Below are 24,973 nucleotides of genomic sequence, written 5' to 3' on the forward strand. Positions count from 1 at the left end.
GGAAGTACAGTGATGTCACTTCCGTTGCGCGAAGCTAAACTTTGGCGCCACATTTTGAGAACTGGGAGAGACCGAGGAAAGACCATCAAAAAGAGGGCTTCAAACATTGAAGCAGAAGATGAACGTCAGCTAACAGTATTAGAGAAATCAACAATCTCCTGGTTGTGGAGCTGTAGAGTCGTTAAAGACTAAGCAAACTATGCTCTGTTCGGAGCGGTGTCGTCAAGTGATTCCGGTGAGGTGAGCCCTCCGGGGACGAGACACCGCTGTTGGGTGAGCTGAAAGGTATCGCTGATAAACGGCTCGTGTAACGTTACCTCGCGGATAAATACACGCGCCTCCGGTGGTTTAATCTGCCACCATGAACAGGACCCAACTGAAGAAAACCAAGGTGAGGGCAGAAGGTTTAGCTCACCTCGCTGTTGTTGTTGTCCAGCAGCAGCATGACGAGCATTTAAACAGCAACTGAAGTCTAATGAGAAAGTGTAACGTTAACGGTTAAATGTGGCACCTGTCATAGTTTATTATGTCCGCAGTCTCTGGTGTCATTCATTTATATCGAGTGAATAGGAAACCAGAAAACACCTTATTCATACATTTATACACCGACATTGAGACGTTTCACACAACTGAGGTTTTAAAAACTAAATGAAAGTGACCAACGGCGTGTTGCTGTTGTTGGTTGTTGATGCCTTGTTGTGAAGTTGTTGTACCTCAAGTATCTTCTTTCTACGTTCTTAAATGTAAAAAGTGCCGCTCTGTTTTAACTTGGTGTCTTATTGAACATCAGACCAATAGCACCAGTGAAATGCTGGTAAATGTTTGCTTTGTGGTTTCTGTCAGACACCTGGCCTGCCGGGTCAGAAGAACATCTCGTCCTTCTTTTCCTCTCAAAACCATCAGAAGGTACTTTTTGTGTGTGTCTTTTGTACAATTATATTTCTCTATTATTTACATAAACAGTGTACTACTACTAGTTTTTATGTAATCAAATGTATCAAAATTCTCGTTTTTCTGTGTTTGTTTCAGGCCTTGTCGTCTTCAACAAAATTCACTGGAGCTGCACTTGCCAGGACTGAACCTCTGATCAAAGATGGTGAAACCTCTGCATTCAGACCCCATTCCCCCTTAAAGAGGAGTGTCCTTGGGGACCTGGAAAACGTCCTGCTCTCCTCGCCTGATCTTCTCTGTGTGCCGGAGACCCCCAGCAGTCAGATCAGGCTGGCTTCCCCTTCTTCTTCCAGAAATCCAGGTCGACTGAGCCCCCAGCCCAGCAGAGAGGTGGCGAGCTTGGTTGAGCTCGGCCAACTTTCCCCCATCTGTCGCAGTCCCCGCTCCAAAGGGCAGAGTGCACGGAGAGTTATGACCGAGGAGGGAAGAAGAACCAAGTGGGAAGAGGGATGTTCTGGCTCCGTTAAAAGAGTCATCAGCCCACCTCAAGAGTCTCACAACGCTAAGAGACCAAGAAATGTAAATATACTGGCACAAAGAACTGCGCTCAGCTCCACAGGTAGAAATGTGAAAGTAGCGGGGCCTGTGATTGCCATTTTGAAGACATCTCGTGTTTCAAGGGACACGTCAGAGGGTCAGTTTGAGAGGTCAGAGAGTCACAGCAGAGGTACTGAAGTGGTCTTCAATGACAACAACAACTATTTTGGGGAACAGGGAAAACATCAGAATAAGATAAATGAACATGAGACAGATTCTGTTTTTACTGTAATAACAGAGCAAAAGGCAACTGAGGTGAAGCACACTCACCCTCTCATTGCTCACATGCACAGACCTAGTGCTCAAATTATCACACCTGCAACGAAGACAAGTGCAAAGGGGGGAGAGATTGACCGTAACAATGCCGGAGCTACAGTAACAGCAATGACCTCATTGAATGAAGATGGACACAATGTGACCTCTTCGGATCAGGACCGAGCTCCAGGTACACTGATAGTTAGGATTTTGATTGCCACCTACTACACATTTTGTATTAAATTGTAATTGTTTTAATCTATGTTTTAACTATCACTATTTCTGTTTACTATTGTTGTATCTTTCATTGGAAAAACACAGAGTTTGAAAGTGTTTCTTCTCAACAAAGTGTCTATGATGAGCCCTAAGTTAAAAACATGGTATTTCCTACCACCATTGCAACCTTTAAGACGAGGAAATGACCAGTTTTAAGATATTTAACAATCATATGGAATTCCTGATGATTGTCTATTGAGTGTCATCATCATGATATTAATAATATATTAATACAGTATACACTGTACATGCAGCTTTATTTTACAACCTTTTCTTTCCCCGCTAACCATTCTTTTATTTTTCAAACAAAAGAAAAAACAGGAATTACGTCATTGTGTCCTGTGGAGGACATGTTGGACGAGAGCTGGTTTGCAGAGCAGATGGATCATAGTGAAGGTCTCGTCAAAGATGATAAATCAAAAAAACTCTGGTGAGAGATACATTGGAGAATTGTGTTGCATAGTTTGATGAGGTTAGGGAATGATCACATTTCTCATGTCTGTAATAGGAGGGGGGAGGGGGGGAATGAACTAAAATATGAGAGCTTAACACAGAGTATATGTAGCTTCAAGCACTTCACTTGGTAACCGAAAAGCTGCTCTGTCAGTTCATCCTCATGTGGGCAGGTGTTTAAATATATATATATTTTTTAAAGCAATCACATATGATATATGTATTCTCGCTTCCTACAGTAAGGTGCCAGACCATGTGATCCTTTCTGGAGGCCTAAACAACCGCTACTGGGTTTTAGATGTGGATGAGCGGCCTGGCCTCAAAACACTGACCGTCTCATGCTCCAAATCTCTCCATCCAACGGAAACGTGTCTGTTGAAAGATGGATGGTAATGCCTTGTGTTAAGATCTTCTGTCCTGTTTACATTGTTATTCAATTACTTATTTTAATTGTGATATACATCAAGATTCTCCCCACAATGCCCGGATTTGTGAAAGTAGCGTGGAATTTTTTTCTTCATTATGTACAGTATTACTTTTTTTTTTTCTTCATTATGTTTGTGTGTCTCTGTCTTCATATCTGTATAAAATAATCATTCTTATTGTATTTCCAGGGACATGACGCCTGTTTGTTGTGGCGATGTGGTGCATCTAGAGGGCTGCTCTGATGGTGGCTCCTGGGTGGTGGGCAGGGAGCAGGGCTTCCTGGTTTTACTACCCGATAGTCTTATTTCTGGTACCAGCATCTCAAACTCCATCCGTTGCATGAGACGTGCAGTACTGGGAGATATGTTCAAGGTACAAAGCTTTACTAATATAAATAATATCAGGACCTGTTTTTATGTTTGTTGATTGTGTATATTTCCTAAACTTCCTATTTCACCCTGAAATGGACAGTACACTCTCACACAATGCTAAACTCTTCACCGTCTCCTGTTTGTTCTGTGATTCAGAGTTTTGATGGGGGCTCGAAGCAAATGCTGAACGGCACCATGGTCCATGAAGTATTTCAGAGAGCAGCTACAGCCAAAGATTTTTCTTTGGAGACACTGTCTAAGATGGCTGACCAAGCCCTGTGCCGTCCTCAGTACCTGGGAGACATGTAAGTGGTCAGGTTATACCCTACCTGTTATGAGTAGGCTACAATTATCAAAACAATTGGAATATTCAGGCTCCCCCACGTGGCTCAAAGGTGTACTGCACATATGCATGTTAAAAATAAGAGATACGACATGTATTTAGCAACACTAATAAAATATGTTGCGACCTACGTGCCACAAACCTTTTCATGTGTCTAAATATTTGGGAATGTTTCTGGTATATTTAACATGTGTTTCATGTGATGTATCCACTTGATGATTATGTGCATATTCTTTGGTTTATTGTGTTTGTTTTGTCCATTAATCTCTAGGTACAGTTTGGGTGTAAGCCAGGAAGAGATGAAGCAGGAACTGCATGATTATCTGCCAGCGCTGGAACATTGGGCAAAGGAGTACCTGAGCTCCACAACACCAAAAGGCATCAGCTTAAAAATGTATGTATACACATGGAGCGCTAAAGATTTGCAAACAAAACTTAATTAGCGGTTCAAGTGTCGACCACATTTGTTTTTGTTCATATCTTGTATTAATCTTTGTAACAAATAACAAAAGCGTAATCACCAAAAAACGGTGTGAATACGGTTTTCGTTACTTTAAAGAGCTGCTTATATGTCCATCCCTCTCTTGATGAACTCGGCAACGGCTGAACTTCGAGCAGATGTCAGGACTCGACAACTGTTGTCACGGTAGCAGAGCTGGCAGATATAGAAGAGAATGTGTGGTCCCCGAGATTTGGTCTGAAAGGGAAAATCGATGTAACGGCGCGTGTTCAAATTCAAAAGCCACGAAGCGGCAGTCACAGAACGTCGGAGGAGAGGACTGTACCCCTGGAGTTGAAAACTGGAAAGGAGTCAAACTCGATAGAACATCGCAGTCAGGTTGGTGGACCACAGCGGGCTCAACTCGGTAGACGTGCAAATGTAGACTGGTGGTGTCAAGGCTCGACTTTCAAGATGTCCACATACAAGTGTGTTTCTGTGTGTAGGTGATTCTTTACACTCTGATGAGCTCAGAGAGATACCATTCTGAAGCTGGCCTCCTGCTTTACCTCAAGACTGGCAACCTGCACCCTGTAGTGGCCAGCCACATGGACCGCAGAGGTACAGTGCTCACACATAAACTCTACCAACTTGCCCAACGACGGTTTTAAACAATCATATCAAAATATTATTTTATATCATGAATAATTGTAGAATATGAAGCCTGTCAGGATAACTCCTTTAGTTGGCTGATATATTGTCCCAAAAATAACTGCAATATACCAGATACTAAGACCATTTTGTGCTGCTGATAATATTATAATAGCATAACAATGCAAGTACACCCTTTTTTAAAAAAGCAATGAACTTTTAATTCTTAAAGATATTCAGGAATTGGAATGTTAAAAAAAGAAGAAATATTCTAAATAATCAACTGTTAACAAAGATTTACAAATGTAATAATATTAGCAAAAACCATGCTGTTCGGTTATTAGTTGATAAATCGATAGAGTATATATTGTTATTGGCCTAGATAATCTTGTATAGCTGTATTATTATTTATTTTACACATTTACAGTCTATCTTCAATTATATTGTGCAAGTTTGAACCACAACACAATGCTGCAGTGAACCCCAAGAAGAAGAGCCTTGTCTTATTACATTCTTTCACAGCAGCATCTCTGTCATCACCTTTATTGTTTGTCTCAGAGCTGCTGAAGCTGAGGAACACCCTGGTCCATCACATTCACAACTGTGTGGAGAAAGAAGCCAAGCGGAGCCGTTTGTCTAAACTTCCTGACATCCTGACAAACAGACAAACTTGCCAGTATTGTCCTCAGAAGAGAAACTGTGCTTTATATGAGAGGTAACCTTTTGAACTCACGTTGCAGCCGTTGAAATGTTAAACTTTATTATGAGTGTAATTAAAACCATCAGTTAGCAAAAAACGTTTTTTGTTTGTATACAATAAACTATTAATACAGAGATGGTGAGATTAAATTGTCTTATTTAGCTCATTCTATCTATATTGTCTTATTTTCATCACTCTTTCCTTTTTCTCAACACCCATCCTCACCTGTCCTCCAGGGCGGTCGATGGCAGCTCTGCAGACGACTGCGAGGATGTTGTGCGTGACTTCCTACAGCAGGAGACGGGTCATCTGATCCCACCACAACTAAGCTATTTCTCTCATTGGCTCCTGCTCTGCGGCCTTGAGGCTACCAGCATGGAGGCCAAGAATGGCCGAAAGCGTGTGTGGCTTCAGACGGCTGAGGAGAGGTACAAATCTGGTCGCTCAAATTTAGAGATGTAAACACTCTCAATTAAATCCAGTATTGGGTAGAAAAACGTGTGTAAAGAATAAGTCCCTTCATACTGTATGGAACAGTTAATACACAGTACTTGTGACTTGTGTTTCTAGTGAGAAGAATGGGAGCTGTGTGGGGAATGTGCAGCTCAGTGGGCCAGTGACCGTGCAGTCTGATGGGGTTTTCCTCCATCGTTTCCAGCGAAGCAGCATGGTGCCACAGGAGGGTTTGGCCAGCAGCGGTTTGGCTAGTGGGGATCGCATAGTTGTCAGCGACCAGAAAGGTAAACTGGTTGGTTTGGCAACAGGATACCTGTGTGAGGTCAGCAAGACATCGATCAGCTGCACACTGGACAGGTGAGAACGAACCCACAAATAACTGCCATCTGAAGTGTTTCAACCAAAGGAAAACTACAGGACGGCTAGTTTTACCAGCTGCTCAGTTGAAGTCACTAATTGGATTTACACACGCTTTGTTTAATGTGTTTTATAGAGACCTGTCCAAGTTCAGTGGTGTGTTGTTTCGATTGGATGGCGATGAAGGTGTGGTGGGCCTCAGCACTCACCTCACCAATCTCTCCAGGCTGATGGAAAACTCTCAGGACAGGTAGCTACAGTAAAATCCAAAAATGCAAAGTAGCACAGAATGGATATAATGGCAAAGGAAGGAAGGCGCATGAAATTAACAATTAAAACAATAGCCTCAAACATTTTATATTTGTGCAGTGATCGTCTGAGGGAACTGGTTGTTGACCTTCGTCCTCCAGAGTTTATTTACAACCTCAGTTCTGTTCTGCCAAGAGAGGCCAAGGACACTGTGGCCAATATCCTCAAAGGTGACAAAGCTACGCAGCTCTGTTTTTCGTCTCTTTTTCTTTCTTATCTCCTTTCCTTTATTCAATTTTATTCTGCTCTCTATTTTTGTGTGGGACAATACTACAAATGAAGTTTTGCTTAGTTGTAATTTCACACTTGTATCAACAATAGAAATGTTTCTAACGATGAATTATTTTGTGTGTTTGTTTGTTTGTTTGTTTTCAGGTCTCAACAAACCCCAGAAGCAGGCCATGAAGAAGGTGTTGTTATCTAAAGACTACACACTGATTGTTGGCATGCCAGGCACGGGCAAAACCACAACCATCTGCACCCTGGTAAACTCCTGACATGCTCTAAAAACCTCACCGGACCTATAAATGAACATTATCTACTCTAAGTGAGACCAGAACTCTAACCCCCTCTCCCCCACCATTGTCTTTCCTTCTTGCTCTTGGTCTCTTCCTCACATTTTCTCTCAGGTTCGCATCCTTCACGCATGTGGGTTCAGCGTGTTGCTGACCAGCTACACCCACTCTGCTGTTGACAACATCCTGCTGAAGCTAAAGCGCTTCCGGGTTGGGTTTCTGCGTCTTGGGCAGGGGCAGAAGGTGCACTATATTTTGATGTTATTCAATGTGTTCAGTACAGCATAGAAAATGAGCATTTCCCGAATTTGTTTTAAAACTGTCACTTTGCAGATATATTTTCTGTTTACAAAAAGGTTATTCCATTCTCTCGTGTGGTAATTTGCATTGAAGGACAAATCACTATTGAATGTTATTGAAGTTATACAAAATATAAAACATTTTGGGGAATGGATTAATTAATAATCAATCATGTTTTTTTTAAAAATTATTTAATAATTGAAGAAGTAAATTAACATTTTAGAACCGCCATTGTCTTCAACTCTTGTTTTCTGCCACCTCTCCAGGTTCATCCAGACATCCTGCCCTACACAGAGGAAAGTGCCAGAAAGAAGGGAGTTCACACTCTGTCAGAGTTGGAACAGCTTTATAACAAGGAGGTGAGGCGTTAGGTTGTGAAATACCATAACTTCAACAACTTCGACTGATTAATAGACACTGAAATCAGCAATTTTTTTTTATATGTAGCATCTAATCTCTGAAACTAGAAACCTGTTGATTTTGTAACTTAACAACATTTGTCTAAAATGTGTTAACTTCTTACCATTCAAACACGATTTTCTCTCTCTGTCTAGCTGACAGTGGCAACCACCTGTATGGGCATCAAGCATCCCATTTTCACACGTCGCCGGTTTGATTTCTGCATCATAGATGAAGCTTCACAGATCAGCCAGCCTATCTGTCTGGGACCCCTGTTCTATGCCAAGAGATTTGTCCTGGTTGGAGATCACCAACAGCTGCCACCAATAGTACAAAATCAGGAGGCGAGGTAAAGTGTGTATGTGTGGATAAAATTAAAAAGGAAAACTTCACCCTTAAAATCTGCATAGCTATTATTCGCCACGTTACCTTGAATTCTTGGGGGAAAAAATTTAGATTTTTCCCTCATACGTCCAGGCTGAATGGCAAATATGAAAGTGGTCAATAGAGGCCAGATTTAACAACAGCAAAACACAGACTTGCAGTGCACCTACAAAAGCATGATACAGTAGTGGCAAAAAGGTTTTTAAGTAGTCAAATTTGGAAAAGTGCTGAGCGTATGACAGGATAAACAATACTTTGATTATACTGCATGAGTTGTGTCAGAGTTTGTTAAAGGAAGTTTTGATTTAGTTTTTCTTTTGGATTCTCCGTTCACTTGGAGGCGTGCGAGTAAAACTAAGTTGAGGAAGTCATGACAAATGTTCTTGGTGGGGGTGAAGTATTCTTTTAGTGCAGTTATTGTAGTTAATTGTCCTCATGAGGGTAAAACATGTAGAAAATGCAGGGTCAATTTGGTACTTAATGCAAAGTTAGAATAACGTCAACAGAAATACTATATGGTCCCGATTTCATTATTCTTTTTCTCTAGGTCACTTGGGATGGACGAAAGTCTTTTTAAGCGTCTCGAGCTCCACAGTGAAGCAGTGGTCCAACTTAATGTACAGTACCGGATGAATAGGTACACCTACATACACAGACAACACTGCTTCATCTTTTCTTGTTCATCATGAGCTCACCCATTAGACCATTCAAATGGCATTTGAACTCTTATCTATAAGGACTAACGAGAGGATTCCCACCACTCTATAATAAACAGTGTGTGCGCTGTGTTTTTAGGCAGATAATGTCTCTCAGTAACTCCCTGATGTATGAGGGCCGGCTTGAGTGTGGATCAGAGAGGACGGCCACAGCCCTGCTCTCCCTGCCCTTCCTGCTCTCTGTCCAGTCGGAGCTTAGTTCCTACTCCAAGTCTCATCCACAGCACGACCTGGCTTGGATTCATGCCACATTGTTGCCCAGCAGCCCTGTTTGCTTCCTAGATTGCTCCATGGTTGGTTGAATATACAGTCACGTCAAAGTATTACTCGCCAAGTTTTTACCTATTACTAGCTAAGATGATTGACACATATTTTATTAGGTCTGCTTTCTCATGAAAGGTCAAGGAATGAAGTCGGCTACCTCAACAGTCGAAGAAAGTCATTTATGTGAAATAAGATCGTTGTGAGTAAGACAATGGGGGTGTTCTGATCTACATCTTGTTTGTCTCCTTTAGGTGCCAGCACTGGAGTCTGTGGAGAAGGGAGGCATTAGCAATCACACCGAGGCTGCTCTCATTCACAGGTTGCTTTCACTGCTGATTAAGGTACATCAGTTGCATTATTGATGCGCATGTATTTATGGCATAATACAGTGGGTTTTAAGTCCTGACTTAATTCGTAGGGTCAGGAAGTGTTCTTAATGCAGTGGGGGGAAATGGAGGAATAATTGATGTAGCTAGTTATCGTACTAACCCCTGCTTATTTATTTTTACTTTCTTCAGGCAGGGTGTAAGCCCAGTGATATAGGAGTTATCGCCCCCTACAGGCAGCAGTTAAAGAGTATCTCTGCTCTGCTGCAGTCCTCTGCTTTCACCGGTGTGGAGGTGAATACAGTGGACAGATACCAAGGACGGGACAAAAGTCTGATCGTTTTTTCTTTTGTCAGGAGCACTGCAGAGGAAGGAAATGTAAGTGTTTCTCTTCTGCCCTTTCTTTTGACTCATCCTGTCTTCTCTCTGCATCAGTGAACAAGCAAATGAACAGGTGCCCCTTACCTGATTCTCTGCTGCCTCTCCTCTAGTTAGGAGAGCTGTTGAAGGACTGGCGTCGCCTCAATGTAGCCATTACCAGGGCTAAACACAAGCTGCTGATGGTGGGGTCCATCACAACGCTACGACGCTACGCACCTGTGGAGAAACTACTCAACCACCTGCAGCAAGAGAACATGATATCCTTTTATTACACAATAATCTTTAACTCTAGTAATTCTTTTGCAAATGGTGGTGGAGGCTACAACACTGCTTCTAAGCTGTTTTTTAATGATTTAACCTGTGTTCTTGTTGCATGTCATCTTTGTAGAAGCAAAATACATAGAACAAAAGTTCTTCCTGAACCCTTACTTCACATTATCCAACTCCCGGCAGCTGCCCACAAGGACTTACCAAGCATGTTCCTGTGATGGAGTCTATGGAGCCGCTGGTGTTTCAGGTCACCTGTCTGTCTCAGCAGCAGAGCAGCCAGCAGCTGTGGATCACCTCATCAGGGCAGAGAGTATATGCCAATCTGCAAACTGGATGATCTGAAGGGTGGGATCAGAAGTCCTTGCTCTCTTGTCCATCTTTGAACAAAATAATATTGCTCAAAGTGTCTCTGTGGTATTTGCAGCCTACAGTCATCTCCTGGTGAAGCCCCACCTTATGATTATTTTGTGTACATCCTCACAAGGATTTGATGGCCTGTAATTGGAGATACAGATTATACTATAAGACACCTAAAGAACCTGAAGAACTTTAGAAGGGACACTGTCTCTGATATGTACCACACTAGGTAAGTGTTTTAATAGACTGATTTTAATTATTTTCCTTTTGACCCATTATCTCTTAATTTAATCTCCAGACAACCTTAACAAGCTTTGTTGGAGATTTTTAGGCCACAGCTGCAAGTCTTTGATCAATTATAAATACAACCCATTTAATTTACAGTTTCAAAAGTAGCAATAGTTAATGTCTATGTGGTGAAACAAGGTACTAGACACTGAACAGCTATAACATTTGCACACAGAATTGTACTGTATCCTGTCTCTGGTGGATTATGGTCCTGTGCATCAAACCTCAACTAGGAATATACTAAACTATGGTACTTTTGATCAAATACCTCTATCAATACACTACTTTCTCTAAGCATTTACACACACCCAACACAGAAAGTCACTGAATGTGAATATGGAGAAACAAACCTGTTTAATAGTTCTTGTCACTCAGCTACAGCAGTCGGATAAGCTCAGGAACGTCTATCAGGCTGAAATTGTCTTCAACCTTTAGACTTCAAACTGAAAGGTTACAGTACATTTAATTGATTTTTATGGATCAAACCATCACAGTTGGTGATTGTTGTCATGTTTCATTTCTTGTTTAGTGGCTCAACTGTACATCACTGGACTTCATACATACTTGAAATGTACTGTATGTTGCTGCAATATAGAAATATTGCGTCAGTACTGTATTAATCTGAATGGACCACACTGACCTAAAGTACATAATTGAAACCACTGATATATAAATAATCAGTTTTTCTTTATTCTTCAGTTAACATAATACCGTTGGTAACAGAAAAAGCTAAAACCAAACAGAGCAAACGTTAAGCTGTACAGAGATGGAATGATTATAACGGAAGCTACCTGGCATGTTAACCTGTTAAAACTCTAGGAAAACACAATTTAGGAGGAAATTATTCTGCTCTAATGTAATTTAATACTGATAATCTGTGATAATTTAACTCGTGATTACGTTTTTAATTATTAGTACATGTTGGCAAACTGATACAACCTCTGATTTGACTTGTTTTGTGTGTATTTTGTTCATACTTTTGCGATATGAAAATAAATAATACCAATACTATCAAAGCGTGAGATGTTTTTTCCATCCTGTAATATGTTTGTATGCTTAGTGATGTTTCAGTATTAGATTGATCTGTCTGGACAATACCCTGTTTATTGAAATTGGCTTGTTTTTATTTGTTAAATCATATGGATACATCATGACTGTCCCATCATCCCCAACCCTTGCTTGTGAGTGGCTGTGGCTATAGTGTGATTGTTCCCTGCAGCACAGTGACAGACTGTCCAGATATATTGATTCTTCCGTCGTCTCTCACTTCTAGTTCCAGCTCTCCGCCTCGACTGGAGCACTGGTACGCTACACAAACGCAGAAGGGATGAAACGAGTGTCAGTATCTTTTTACAGTGAGCAAATCATGCCCGATATCAAGTTAATCACACAAAAGACTTTGCCTCTGGCTTAGTTTAATTGCATTGGTTTAGAGTTAATTAAGTTGCTGATTTGATCAATAACGAATTTGTTTAATTACCCAGCATTTTATTCTTTCCCAGTTGCTTAGACCAGTAGCTTCCCAGCACGGTGTGGGCAGAACCTGCAGGGACACAAAAGACATCTTTACTGCGTGAGCACTTTACATGTGACACTACATGTTTTTGTAGCAGCAGTAGTAGTAGTAGCAGCAGCAGTAGTAGTAGTAGCAGCAGCAGTAGTAGTAGTAGCTACCAGTGACAGGATCCTCAGGGATGCCATTCCATGGCGCAAAGTATCTGGAGTAGAAGTCGTATCCAGGCTGGTTATCCGGTGATCCTGTTGGCGGATAAAGGAATGACAATTTGATTTGAACGACTTCACAGGGCTGGTCTCAACAGTGTTCTCTTAACATGTCACGTTTGTTGGTTAATGGGCATGAAACCTTCAGTGGACTTTGAGATGCAACATATAGGCAACTTAATAAAGGGTTTATCATGTCAGTTAAGGCAACAATCAACTTATTTCCTTAAAGACTGGATGTCTTAACTGTGGTACCACTAAAATTACTGCATATGGTCAACAAGTCATAAATATGTCCAACAATCTCCCCCTGATCTAACTCGTTCTGAGCTCTGATTACCTTTCATGGTGAGGATTAGTCCTTTGACTCTTGCACTTTTCTCACTGCTCTGGAGAGCAACAGGGTCAACTTTCAGGCTGGTTAACACTGACCTGCAGAAAACGTACATGTAGCACATAAGCACAGCCACAAACAAACTGTGTGTGTGTGTGTGTGTGTGTGTGTGTGTGTGTGTGTGAGAACCTGTCACAACTGTCAGCCAGTCGAACCATGAGTTTTTTGGTGTTTGCGCAAAGATAAACATCCTGGATTGGGTGGTTTCCAACTGCCACCTTTATCCAATGTCCAAGCGCAAAAACAGCATACACACAAAACATCACAAGAATGTAAGCACACTGGCAAATACTATACAGTACAGAGTTGTTCATGTATAGACAATGAAGCAGGAGTCTACTGTAAAACATGCATTCCTGGAAAGAAAAGGTGTCTTACTGACCTTGATGAGGTCTCTGAACTCATTGGCATCCTAAGAAAATAGAAAGAAAATCTATTGGAATAATAGCTTTTTGTGGTCTTTTGAAATACTTTAAAAAGTTACGAAGAACCTTGCAATGCTAATGCAGGACGTTTGAGTTCTCCTAATCCAAGCTGCAGCTGTATGTTACATTATTGTGGGATGGTTGCATTTTGTGGGTTTCACAAACAGTTTTCTTAATGTGATGCTGATTGAAGAATTAATAATATTGATGTTGAAATGGAAAGGATGTGTTTCATCAAATGTGCATTATATATTATAGAATTTCCAAATTCAGTTGCATAGTGTTGGTAATGTTTTCATTCCTCATAGCCTTCCAGATTCACACAATGTATCTTTCACTTATTATCCTGATGTGTTTGTTTAATCACATAATGTACCTCCTGGGTGGGCGGGTTGAGAGGAAAGTCCATGACGTACCCTTCCCCTTGCTCGGTGACAGCCAGATCTCCACTCCTGGTCTCAAACACCAGTTTAGGATTCACATTCTCTAACGGACATAATAAATGCACAAATTATGCTTGCAGGCTAGCTGACATGTATTTTATATAGCTGTACTGTGGATTACATTAAAGAGTGAACAGCTTTTTGAATTCCGTGTGCGTGTCTTTTCTTGTGTTCCAAATCAAGCCAATTCATTAACTGGATTAACTGAAAATGAACCTTGATATGCTGTTAATGTCTGTGTGTGTTTGTTTTGTAACTTACTCTTATGCTTGAACAGCACCGCTGCAGAGGCCAGAGTGGCATGACCACACAGATTCACTTCTGTGGTTGGTGTGAACCATCGAAGTCGGAACCTAGATCCTGTTAATCACATGGTTGATGGGTTGCTTCAAATTTAGCTAATGTTCCCCTTAATGCAACGACTTCAATCAGTGTTATAAATTGAATCTGCTAGTGTCCTAAATCCTAAAGTGAAGACATAAACAGTAAGTGAGGATTGTCCAGACTTGCTGATAAAACCTCCACTTTCCTCTGAAGGTAAAATGTTTGTGTTGGCCACCAGCAGGTATTTAGGTCTTTTTTTGCTTGCTCACGTTTTTTTCTCCCCATCCAAACAGTTTCAATGACAATACATGCGAAACAATGCTTGTGCATTGGTAAGGGCTTGTAAAAACTCTGGCTTTATATTATTCTAAAAATTATACCCCACCCAGACTGGTGTATTTCTATTGAACCCATCTAACCAATCTAAACTGATAGCTTTACTCAATCATTAATATATATATATATATATATATATATATATATATATATATATATATATATATATATATATATATATATTACACCCGATACTATCTGACCTGTGGTAAAATTGTCAGAGGGGTCGATCCTGGTGATGAAAGCTGTTTCTGACAGGTTCATCTCTGCTGCTATCGTCTGATACAAGTCTTCTCTCAGTTCCTGTTAGAAACACATACATTATACAGAAACATATATGTTTTGTTTTGACATGCAATCATTATACACTGAGGTACATGCATATAGCCTATGATACATTTGAATGCTTAAACTATGTCTATTTTACAACAAAGTGTGTAATAATGAGGCGTATGAGCAACTAAAACTGGTGAATCATACTGCCTGAAATGTCATATTAGTCAATAAGTGAAGCAGTCGTGGTAGCTATATGAAACAAACAACTGAATACACAAGTTGAAGTGTCTTGATATCTTTTAAGCTATAACAGCCATAACAATTTACATTATGACCTTACTGTCGTCACATAAACCTAAAATCTTACTCACGTGCATTAGTGGACAAATTGCCGCGGGGTTTCCCTTGAACGGTAAATTAGTAAAGGCATCGAGGATATACACTGGAATCTCCATTATGATTAGTAACAAATATGGAAATAACTTTAAATGAAAAGAGTCACGGTGAAGATTTGACACAGTCGACCCGCTGCAGTCGATGGACTTTACACCTAATGTTATGTTTCAGCACGCGCCCTCGGCTCCACCTTCAGAATATTTTCAGCGACACGAATAGTGTTTAGACGCTTTGTCGAGTGTCATTGGGGAGTTTGTTATTGTCATTCGTGTCCAATATCTACTCTTGTCATGAAAACTGTTTATTGATTAACTGGGGTTCTGCCAGTTCAAAGTGTATTTTGATGATTGTCAAATTTGCATTTTGATGGATCGACTTTTTCTTCACAATTTGTAACATCTGACATTTTGTAGATGGTCATACAAATATTCAGCATGTTTTTGGTCTGTGTAGCATTTAAATGTGATCTGCTTATCTCCAGAAGGATCAACAAAGCACTGCTATTGGACAGGCAGACACAACATTATTTAGCCTCATATATTTTCATAAACTTCTCAGAAAGTTCGTCGGCCAAATACTCACGCAGCCTGTTAACGAGCCATCTTTAAGTTCATTTTACAGTTTAGTGAAAACAGTCCGCCCATGACTCTTCGTATAACCATTTTAGTTATTAGTATTAATATATAATATATATATATATATATATATTAATACTAATACTAATATATATATATATATATATATATATATATATATATATATATATATATATATATTTAAAGGGTTTTAAAAGTTTGGAATTGTTTTCCCTTAACGTCATCTTTTCTGTCCAAGTCTCGCGATAACAACGTACCTGAGTGGGTAACGTGAGTGACACCTGAGGCTCGGGGCAGGAGCAGGAGACTGGGGACGGGAAGCGACCGTGAGATAATTTAAACGTTTTCACATATGTATCCCTAGCGCGTGACACTTCTGTCTGGTGACACACGTTGATGTCCCTTTACCGCGTGCGACCTCGCTGGGGATTGAACGGGTCCGACCCGGATGTTCGACCGCTGTCAGTGTCCTCCTGTCAGCCATAGCTGCTAGCTAGCTGCTTCTGTGACCGAGCTAACATGCGGCTGCTTGAGAGACGTAAACACAGTTTGAGAATCCAAGCTGTCCAATGTTCTCCTGTGGCGGCACTCAAAGAAGTAACTCCACCAAAGAGTAGATGACGTCCTGCTAGAATATGTGTGTAACGCTCTTTTAGGGAGTTGAGCTGTTGTGGTGTTAGCTAGCAAGGCTCTTGGGTTCACCTACCCTGTGAGAAACAGTTTGAAGGAGGAAGGAGGAAATAACAAACGTCATGTTTGTAATGTCAAGGTCAATTTTTGTGACAGCTGCAGTAACGTAACGTGGCGTGCATTCTAGTTATACATTATTAGATATGCATAACTCGCTGTTTTTATTAACACTAATCATAAGTATGCTGCTTTCGTCTCTGGCAATTCATTGTTTATAACACTTAAGTTACTCGCTTCCTACAGAAAGGTTGTTGTGTAATGTATTACATTCAGGATATATATGAATGATATGCATATTTCACAGAGCTCCTGCTCTGGTTATGATGTGCAAGTTAATGTGTTGCTGCTGTATTCTGCTCTGTGTGCCAGTGAGAATGTCTTTGAATGAAGAGGGTTATGTGGTTCGGATCAGAGGACTACCGTGGTCCTGTACGCAGGAGGAGGTTGCCAGTTTCTTCTCTGGTGAGAATACACACGCATATGAACAGTGTTAGAAAGTGCAAGACTAAAGTTACATCTAAAACGATGAACTCAGCTATTTGCTGAGTGTTGAAATTGTGATCATGTTTTTTCACCATTATAGTGAATGATAGTATTAAGTGAATATTCTGAATTGACAGGAAACTGCTTTATAACTTATTATTGGTTTATAACATAAAGAAGCATCACAATTGCACCAGAATATGTTTTTAATGATTGTTGATTGTCGCACAATTCTGCAGAGTTATGCAATAATATTACATTAATGCATGAGTGTAGCTGACATTTGACTTGTGACTGCATCCAAGAGTCTTCTCTCCCACTAACAACTTGTTTTGTGGTCAATGTATCAGTTTAGTAATCCTTTTAAGGAGATCTCAATCAATCTTGTTACCTTTTTTTACAGACTGTGACATCGTTGGGAAAGTAAATGGAGTGTGCTTTACCTACTCTAAAGAAGGCCGTCCCAGTGGAGAGGCATTTATTGAGCTGAAAATGTCCGAAGATTTCAAGAATGCCCTCACCAAGGACCGTAAATACATGGGACACCGATACATAGAGGGTAAGCGATATAACTGATTTCAACCGATTGATGGACAAGGAAGTGTTCACCTTTTGTTGTCTTTCTCTTGGAACAATTGCTGCATTGTGAGAGGTTATTGATAGAAACAGTGCAACATACTCTGTTGCTGACATCTCATCTCATGTGGCCTTTGTGTTTTTCATGCATTTTGAAGTTAGCTTCATGGCTCACCTTTTATTAAATTCCCCATACAAATAGACATTTCCCAGATTTTGTGTGTCATGAGCTTTAAACCAAACTCTATTCAGAAAAGTTGTTTAGTGTATTTGTACTTTCAGATCTTGATGTGTGTGTGTCCATTTGTCCGTGTCTCTAAACTTAGTGTTCAAGTCAAATCGTAGTGAAATGGACTGGGTGCTAAAACGTAGCGGTCCTGCTGACTATGAAAGCTCCAGTGGTTGCATGCTGCGACTTCGAGGCCTACCGTTTGGCTGCAGCAAGGAGGAGATTGTTCAGTTCTTCTCAGGTACACAGACATTTACAACTTTGTAATTATCTTTGCATTATATTTATATTTCACAGTTTATATTAATCTGAGGAATAGTTTTTTCACAGACATACTGTAGTTATTTCTACTGTGGACACCAAAGGGGTGTGTAAGGGTACTGACACAACTACAGCTAGCTTCAAATTACATGTACATTGACTTTCTTTATATTACGAAATGTGACTGTTTGTAATATGTACAATTCCTACTGGAGCTGCACTCTGAACAGTGGTTTCCAATTTGCCCATAACAACACACCACAGCATAAACATTTGCATTAACAGATTTGCAAATACCAATATCCCAAATTTTGATTTCTCTCACATTGGTTTTAAATTGATTTAGAGTCAATCAATGTGTCTGTGTCATAGCCAAACGGCCTTATGTATGTATGTTTGTTGTTGTAATATAGTCATGGCTTTGTGTCAATATAGTGTTTTTCTGAGCAACATCACATTTTTTAAAATATTGTTCCCAATGCGGCTGCTTAGATAAAACGTGCTGCACCCAGCATCTTTTTTCAGAGCACTCTTTTGTGCACTTTTTTGTGTGGCTGCTCTGGGTGCTTCTAGTTGAAGGCCCTGCCAGCGATTTAATGCCAGAAAAAAGTGCTATATGGACACTCTGCCAACTGTGTTTACAAATTTATCCTCATTATGAATTGTTAGTATGCCTCTTACCATTTTAGTTTTAGGTTTACACTTTATTTAGCATGCATAATTCATATTACCTTGATATCATGCCCTCATAAGGGGGTTAAAAGATAGTATGGGCTGGGCTGGTTTGGCTGAGGGGAGAGTGCTGGGGAGTCCCATGATGCTGATCTGGGTCAGTACTTCTAAGATAATCACCAGTTAAGAATTATTATAGGCCAGTGTCATTCAACACTAATAATTAATGATTTTGCCAGATCTAAATTAAGTTGTGTAAATGTTTAGTCTGAATCCACTTCATCTTATAGCTGCTGACTCCAGGCCAGTATTGGTTTCATTCCCCTGCCAGGCAGTGCACATGTTTAAATTCAGTCCTCTGAGATGCCCCTTTTTAACTCAGTTTGATTAGATACTACAGATGATATTTATTTGTTTTCATGACATATATTCATCCTGATAACTCCACTGATGCAGTGGGTGTTGTTCTTTCTATTCTATACATCTATCAGTCTACCTACCGACCTATGTATTTATGTGTGCTTGGGTTGAAGGGTTGAGAATCGTGCCAAATGGGATTACTCTGCCAGTGGACTACCAGGGGAGGAGCACAGGGGAAGCCTTCGTGCAGTTTGCCTCAAAGGAGATAGCAGAAAATGCTCTGGGGAAACACAAGGAAAGAATAGGGCACAGGTGGGACAGATGGGAAAGGGACGGGCTGGACTGGGTTGGCCTTCTATTGCAGTATTTAATGGGTGTTCATATTATAGTAATTATGGTATTTAAGGGATGGCTTCTGTTATGGTCAAATGATAAGCATGGGTTGGTGTGCTAGAATAATTACGGTAAAACAATGATAAAGTGGGTAAATTAATTGGGTGGGTCATGTGATATTGATTAAAATGATAAGTGGATGGGTTTAATGGATTTATGTATTGTGACATGTTGAAAAATGGGATGATGTATCTAATCTGTAAATTAAAGATGGTGTGAGTATTTTATTTCATATACAATTTTGCTGTGGGTTGTTTAAGACCTGGGAGCTCTTTTGAATTGTGTCAGAGCAACATTTGGGTATTTTAGAACCCAGTTATTGGCACTTCCTTTATATCCTTTGACACATGTATTTTACTGATAATTTACTGTGGAAAAGGGGGTTAAGTGTAGAGGTCAGTCAAGGCAGCCTCTTATTAACACATCACACTTCTTTATGCAGTTTTTAATAATTAAAATGATCAATACAACACCTCAAAGCTCTGTAAGGATTTCCTTTATTGTAAATAAGAAGAGGTGAGGTTGGTGTAGAAATACTTTGCTACAGCCCTAAGCCAGCTAATAAAAGTACTTAGACTGCTCTTTAGAATATTTGTATTTTGTGTGTTTATCTTCTCTCTCTGTAAATCATCTATGTATGTAAACTGATCTGAGCCATTTCTACTCCTTAACCCTGCCCTCTGCTCCCCTCCACCCTATGGGCATTTCATGTTGCAGGTACATAGAGATTTTTAAGAGCAGTCGCAATGAGATCAGAGCCTACTACGAGCTGCCACGGCGGGGAATGGGAGGCCAGAGACCGGGGCCCTACGATAGACCCATGATGGGGGGACCCAGGGGAGGGTTTTTTGTGCCCGGGCTTGGCCGCGGCGGGGCTCTGATGGACACCATGAGGAGTGGAGGGGGCTACGGAGAAGGTAAGCAGTGCTCTGTATTTATGCATACAGGTATCTTTGTGAATAAGTGAAATTGATCAGTGCTAGTATGACTTCTTTAGTTTAATCATGTGTTTTTGGTTCAATATAAGATATTCTTGAGTGTCAAGTATTGCTTGTTGACTCCAGGGAAGTGGATGTAACGTTGGTTTATTCAGCATCTAGCAGTGGATCCACTAACCCCTGAGCCACAGCCTGTAAAGGCCCGCTGCAGTCGACATGCTTGAGTCGGTCCGCAGAGCCCTAAAGCCTAAGCACAGTGTTGTTAATTCATATTTTGAGATTTGCGAAGGACTCACACACACACACACACACACACACACACACACACATATTATTGGCCAAATGCCACCAAATGTATCATGGTCACTCAGACATCACATCTACACATGTCCACCAAATGTGGAAAATAACTGCTGAACTGAATCATTACAGACCAAAAGCAGTCACCTCCAACATTACAAAATGTCCTGCATGCCTCCCTCATACTCTTTTTTTTCTCAGTACGATTCACAGTTTCCTCAGTGACGGTCCCCAGACAGTTATTGATGTAGAGTGTGTAGAGAAAGGGTCTCAGAACACGGCTTTAAGACTGTTAATCACAAAATACTTAAAATATTCTGAAGACCCAGTCATACTTGCCCTCCTTTGATTTCTTACTCCAGTCAATTAATCTTATATAATCAATCTTTTTTTGCCACAATAGCTTCAGTTTAACCTTCTCCTTTCAGGGTGGAAGGGTTGACTAATGATCTCACTGGCCAAACAGATGTCATTGTTTCCTTTTTCTGAGCCAGCAGAAAAGTAGTTTATTATCCAGGTGGCTTGTTAGTTCTGTGATGTGGAGCCGTCAGTTGTGTTCTGGTTGTCTGTGTCCAGGTTTCTGTGACTTTGACAGCTTCAATGGTTTCAACAACTACTGTTTTGGCAACGGCATGTTTGATGAGCGGGTGAGAGGAGAGAGGGGAGGAAGAGGTAAAGTCCAACTTGTATTTATCCTCTAGAGTTTTGAAAAGCTGAATACACGTGAAAGCCTCAATTTATACTTTGTTTGGATTCCTGGCTAAAAGGCAATGTTTTCCAGTCATTTGTTTACATTTGATAATTGTACATGTTTTCTCTTTCAAATGAATTAATCTTTAAAAAAACCAGATGATTTTGACCTCAGCTTGTAGTATCTCAGACATTAATATTTGCATAACACATATATAACAGTATTTTCTTTCTTCTTCCATTGTTTTACTTAATTACTGTTGGTGTGTATCACATTACTTCTCTTCTACATGACTAAAGGTTAGATTGGTAATCTATGGATGCGTGTGTGTGTTTTGGCTCAGGGATGGGCGTCCACGGTTACGGTGGTCAAAGTGATGTTTGCTCAGGCTTCCACAGCGGCCATTTTGTCCACATGAGGGGTTTACCTTTCCGTGCCACAGAGGGAGACATTGCCAAGGTGAGATCACCTGCACTCACTAAGACCAGTTACTTTGGTTATTTCTCTTAAACATTTTCCTTGGGGCTCTATGCAGGGCATCAGAAGGTTTTTAAATGTTTGTAACCAAGGCCATAGAAGGTATAAATACAGCCTTAAATATAACTTACTAATGTAAATATTGTTGTAGACCGTGACATTAGTTCTAAAAGTGTTCTATATCCAATTAAGGGCTGTCGTGAGAAGTTATACACTTATAAAGTGGGATTATTGTGACAGTTAATTGTGCTGCCGGAGGCTGTTTTGTGCTCTTTTGTAGAGATCAGATCTGTAGCAATTACTGTCACTACTGCGAGCTAACTATGTAACTATGAAGCTCATCCAAGTGTTAATTTTAGTAAAAACTTTTTGTAATTGGTTAATCCATTTTTCATTTTGCTGTCACTTATCCTGGTTAAGGTCATAATAATTAAATACATAATACCAAAATATTGATATGTTACGTGGAAGTACTGAATAAAGGTAAAATAATAATACATAATTCTGGTCGCGTCTACTGGTTTTCCATCATACACACTGCAGATTGTATGACTGTAAAACAGTCTTAAACATTTTAAAAACGTAACTTGGTCAACACTCCAAAACTCTGTCTGTGGAGCCAGATTCAAAACTGGCTATTAATATAGATCTACAATGTCTCTTTGGCTGTTCTCTGTAGACGTGTTCGTAATGTATAATGCTATCAATCAGGAAGCCTAATACACTTTCTTTACAAACATCTCAATATATTCAACTCAGGTGATTTGTATCGCCCAATATTACAAATCACACATTTGCCTCAGAGGACTTTACAATCTGTGCAGAATACCTCATCATCTGTCATTGGATTGAAATACACATCTTTAATGGGGTATACAAAGGAAGGATGGGCAGAATTACAATAGATGTAATAAAGATAATACAATATTATATCATTAGAATAATCCTAATCATAATGGTAGTAATTGTTGTTCTTTGTTCTTGTAGTTCGTCTCTCCTTTGAATCCAATAAGGGTCCACATTGATGTGGCTCCTAACGGAAAGTCGACTGGAGAAGCAGACGTGGAGTTTCGCTCCCATGAAGAAGCTGTAGCAGCCATGTCCAAAGACAAGAACCACATGCGTATGTCCTCCCTTTACTCCTCAGCTCGTTGGTATATATATATATATATATATATATATATATATATATATATATATATATATATATATATTCAGTTTCATCTTAGTTAAAAATAGTGCTTGTCTTTTTATGAGATGATGAGCCTCTAGGGCCAACAAAATCCGAAAACCAGTGAGGTCAGCGAGGACATTGCTCCATTTTGTCCATCTTGACATGTATTTGTCCTTTGTTAGTCTCACAAGGAAGGTCATTATTTCCATCTCGTGGGTTTCTTTTAATGGTTTATTCCAGTTTTCTATCGAGGGTGGGTCGGTTTGCAACCATTTACGAGTGATTGCTTTTTTTTGCTCTGAGTTTCATTTAATTTTTAAGCCCAGAAATATGATTCTGATGTTGTCCACGACACTATATCAGATTGCAATTAAAACTAGGAAATTAAGCAGGTGAATTTAATTTACATTTAACAGCAGAAGATACACACGTTCTTCAATATGAATGATGGGTTGATCTTTTCTCCACAGAGCATCGGTATATTGAGCTGTTTCTTAACTCGTCAGCCAGTGGAGCGGCTGAAATGAGTGAGTTCCTCTTAATGATTATGTTAAATAAGGTATAAATACAAGTTGGCTGTTATTTTTCTTATAGAATAACTCGCACAGCTCATTACAGTCATGAGAAACTACTTCATCCTATTTACGCTGACCTATCTTTTTGAAACCATCACAGGTCGTGGCAGTGGTGGTTACTACGGTAACTCGGGAGGGGGCGGAGACTCACGGAGCAGTGGGCTGAGATGTTCTTACTGATGATGTCGTCCCACTTTTCCATCCATCTTGGCGTTTGTCTCGCGTCTATTCAGGCCACATTTACTCAATTGCTTTTGCTGAGTTAAGGAGCTGATCTGAAGTCAGTCACTCGTGTAACGGTTGTTCTTTTTATTGTGGTTTTGTACTAAAACTTAAATTCAGAATCAAGAATAGAACAGACCAGACATGACCTTAACAAGGACTATTATTACACCGGTCCTTACAGCATAAAGAACAAAGTAACTTAAGATGTAGGTGCTGGACATGTTTAACAGGTTATTTACGAGATTTGTTATTTATCTTATATTTTAAAACAATTGGATATTGTAATATAGTTTTTCATTATTCACACAAAAGTATATTTTGATACAGGAGAAAATAGTACATCTTGTGGCACTGTCGAGACTGAGCTCGGTCACTTTATATCTAATCATTATATTTTAACTTGGATGACGTGTTCAGGTGAAAGCTGCTCTTTAGGAAGGTGGAGCCGTGAGAAGCTACATCAAAACATTACACGTAGCTCTAGGTTAGAACATTTGAGCATCCTGCATTTCAGATCAGCTTTCTTGGTTTGAAAAGTTTGATAAATGTGAGCCAGTGAGTTTTTAATGAATGTTTTCACAGTTCATTCTCTGAAAGAGTGGAAGTAAAATAAAGTCTATATTTGAGCTGTAAGATGGCTTATGCAGCTGTTGTACATTTTGCATAATAAATTTTATATTTAATTCTGATTCTGTCTCCCTGACTCAGAAATCACTTTTGAAGAGGTATTTGTATCAAGGTTAATGTTAAAATATAAGCAATACAAAAAAGTAGTTATAAATGTATTGTAAATGGTTTCATTTGTCATGGTATGTCGAAAAACATTTATAGTATATTATGCCATTTAAAAATGTCAAAAAAGTATCATCCAAATAAAAAAAGGTTTAAGTTTATTTAAATAGTTTTCTTTAATTGTCATATAATATATGCCATAAAACTCATCAAATTGTTGTAAACAATGTCATAAGAAATGTCATAAAATTGCAGTATAGTATTTCGTACAAAATATCATATGACATCATAAAATATAGTATAGTATGACATTATTTTTAAAAACGCAAGTCTTAAGAAATGCCATTGTATGTCATAACATTTTTATTAAAAGGCATATGACGACCCCTTGTATGTCATCAACATGTCATAAGGTCTTAAACATTAAAAAAACATTGGATATGTTTTATAAAAATGTCAAATGTCATATGCCACTTTTGCAAGTCTTAAAACAGCATATTTTGTTATACTATAGACATTTATTATAACAATTGTATAGCATTACTATACTATGACTTTTTT

At 39.6% G+C, this 24,973-nt stretch overlaps 3 protein-coding genes across 7 annotated transcripts; 2 read left to right on the plus strand and 1 right to left on the minus strand.

Moving 5' to 3' along the window:
* dna2 (DNA replication helicase/nuclease 2) lies at positions 1-11,735 on the plus strand. The gene is made up of 25 exons (XM_034529513.1): positions 1-391; positions 844-906; positions 1,030-1,933; positions 2,332-2,449; positions 2,712-2,861; positions 3,087-3,270; positions 3,426-3,574; positions 3,884-4,006; positions 4,231-4,450; positions 4,558-4,672; positions 5,261-5,417; positions 5,639-5,830; positions 5,973-6,215; positions 6,352-6,465; positions 6,585-6,694; positions 6,900-7,009; positions 7,154-7,282; positions 7,606-7,698; positions 7,894-8,087; positions 8,670-8,759; positions 8,918-9,131; positions 9,354-9,443; positions 9,621-9,806; positions 9,920-10,066; positions 10,244-11,735. The coding sequence occupies exons 1-25, from the start codon at positions 362-364 to the stop codon at positions 10,295-10,297; spliced, it is 4,179 nt and encodes a 1,392-aa protein (XP_034385404.1). The 5' UTR covers positions 1-361; the 3' UTR covers positions 10,298-11,735.
* Positions 11,373-16,349, minus strand: LOC117728719 (phenazine biosynthesis-like domain-containing protein 1). Of its 4 annotated transcripts, none has more exons than XM_034529516.1 (10): positions 15,016-15,615; positions 14,572-14,671; positions 13,970-14,068; positions 13,642-13,751; positions 13,223-13,252; positions 12,970-13,058; positions 12,787-12,878; positions 12,399-12,482; positions 12,205-12,267; positions 11,373-12,032 (listed from the first exon to the last, which is right to left on the minus strand). In XM_034529516.1, the coding sequence occupies exons 1-10, from the start codon at positions 15,097-15,099 to the stop codon at positions 11,920-11,922; spliced, it is 864 nt and encodes a 287-aa protein (XP_034385407.1). In that variant the 5' UTR covers positions 15,100-15,615; the 3' UTR covers positions 11,373-11,919. The 4 variants fall into 4 exon arrangements, with proteins under 4 accessions (XP_034385407.1, XP_034385408.1, XP_034385409.1 ...); XM_034529517.1 differs by lacking the exon at positions 15,016-15,615 and adding an exon at positions 15,894-16,349 and having other exon boundaries at positions 11,393-12,032; XM_034529518.1 differs by lacking the exon at positions 15,016-15,615 and adding an exon at positions 15,623-15,693 and having other exon boundaries at positions 11,393-12,032.
* On the plus strand, positions 15,862-24,369 carry hnrnph3 (heterogeneous nuclear ribonucleoprotein H3 (2H9)). 2 transcript variants are annotated; one of them, XM_034529514.1, is made up of 11 exons: positions 15,862-15,962; positions 16,696-16,788; positions 17,213-17,368; positions 17,712-17,855; positions 19,081-19,219; positions 20,018-20,217; positions 21,115-21,210; positions 21,573-21,688; positions 22,694-22,829; positions 23,351-23,407; positions 23,556-24,369. In XM_034529514.1, exons 2-11 carry the CDS (start codon positions 16,701-16,703, stop codon positions 23,633-23,635), a joined length of 1,212 nt encoding a protein of 403 aa, XP_034385405.1. In that variant the 5' UTR covers positions 15,862-15,962; positions 16,696-16,700; the 3' UTR covers positions 23,636-24,369. The 2 variants fall into 2 exon arrangements, with proteins under 2 accessions (XP_034385405.1, XP_034385406.1); XM_034529515.1 differs by lacking the exon at positions 16,696-16,788 and having other exon boundaries at positions 15,872-15,962; positions 23,556-23,635.
* The last annotated feature ends 604 nt before the right edge of the window (positions 24,370-24,973 follow it).

This window comes from Cyclopterus lumpus, chromosome 3, assembly GCF_009769545.1.
Source record: "Cyclopterus lumpus isolate fCycLum1 chromosome 3, fCycLum1.pri, whole genome shotgun sequence".
Taxonomy (NCBI): domain Eukaryota; kingdom Metazoa; phylum Chordata; class Actinopteri; order Perciformes; family Cyclopteridae; genus Cyclopterus; species Cyclopterus lumpus.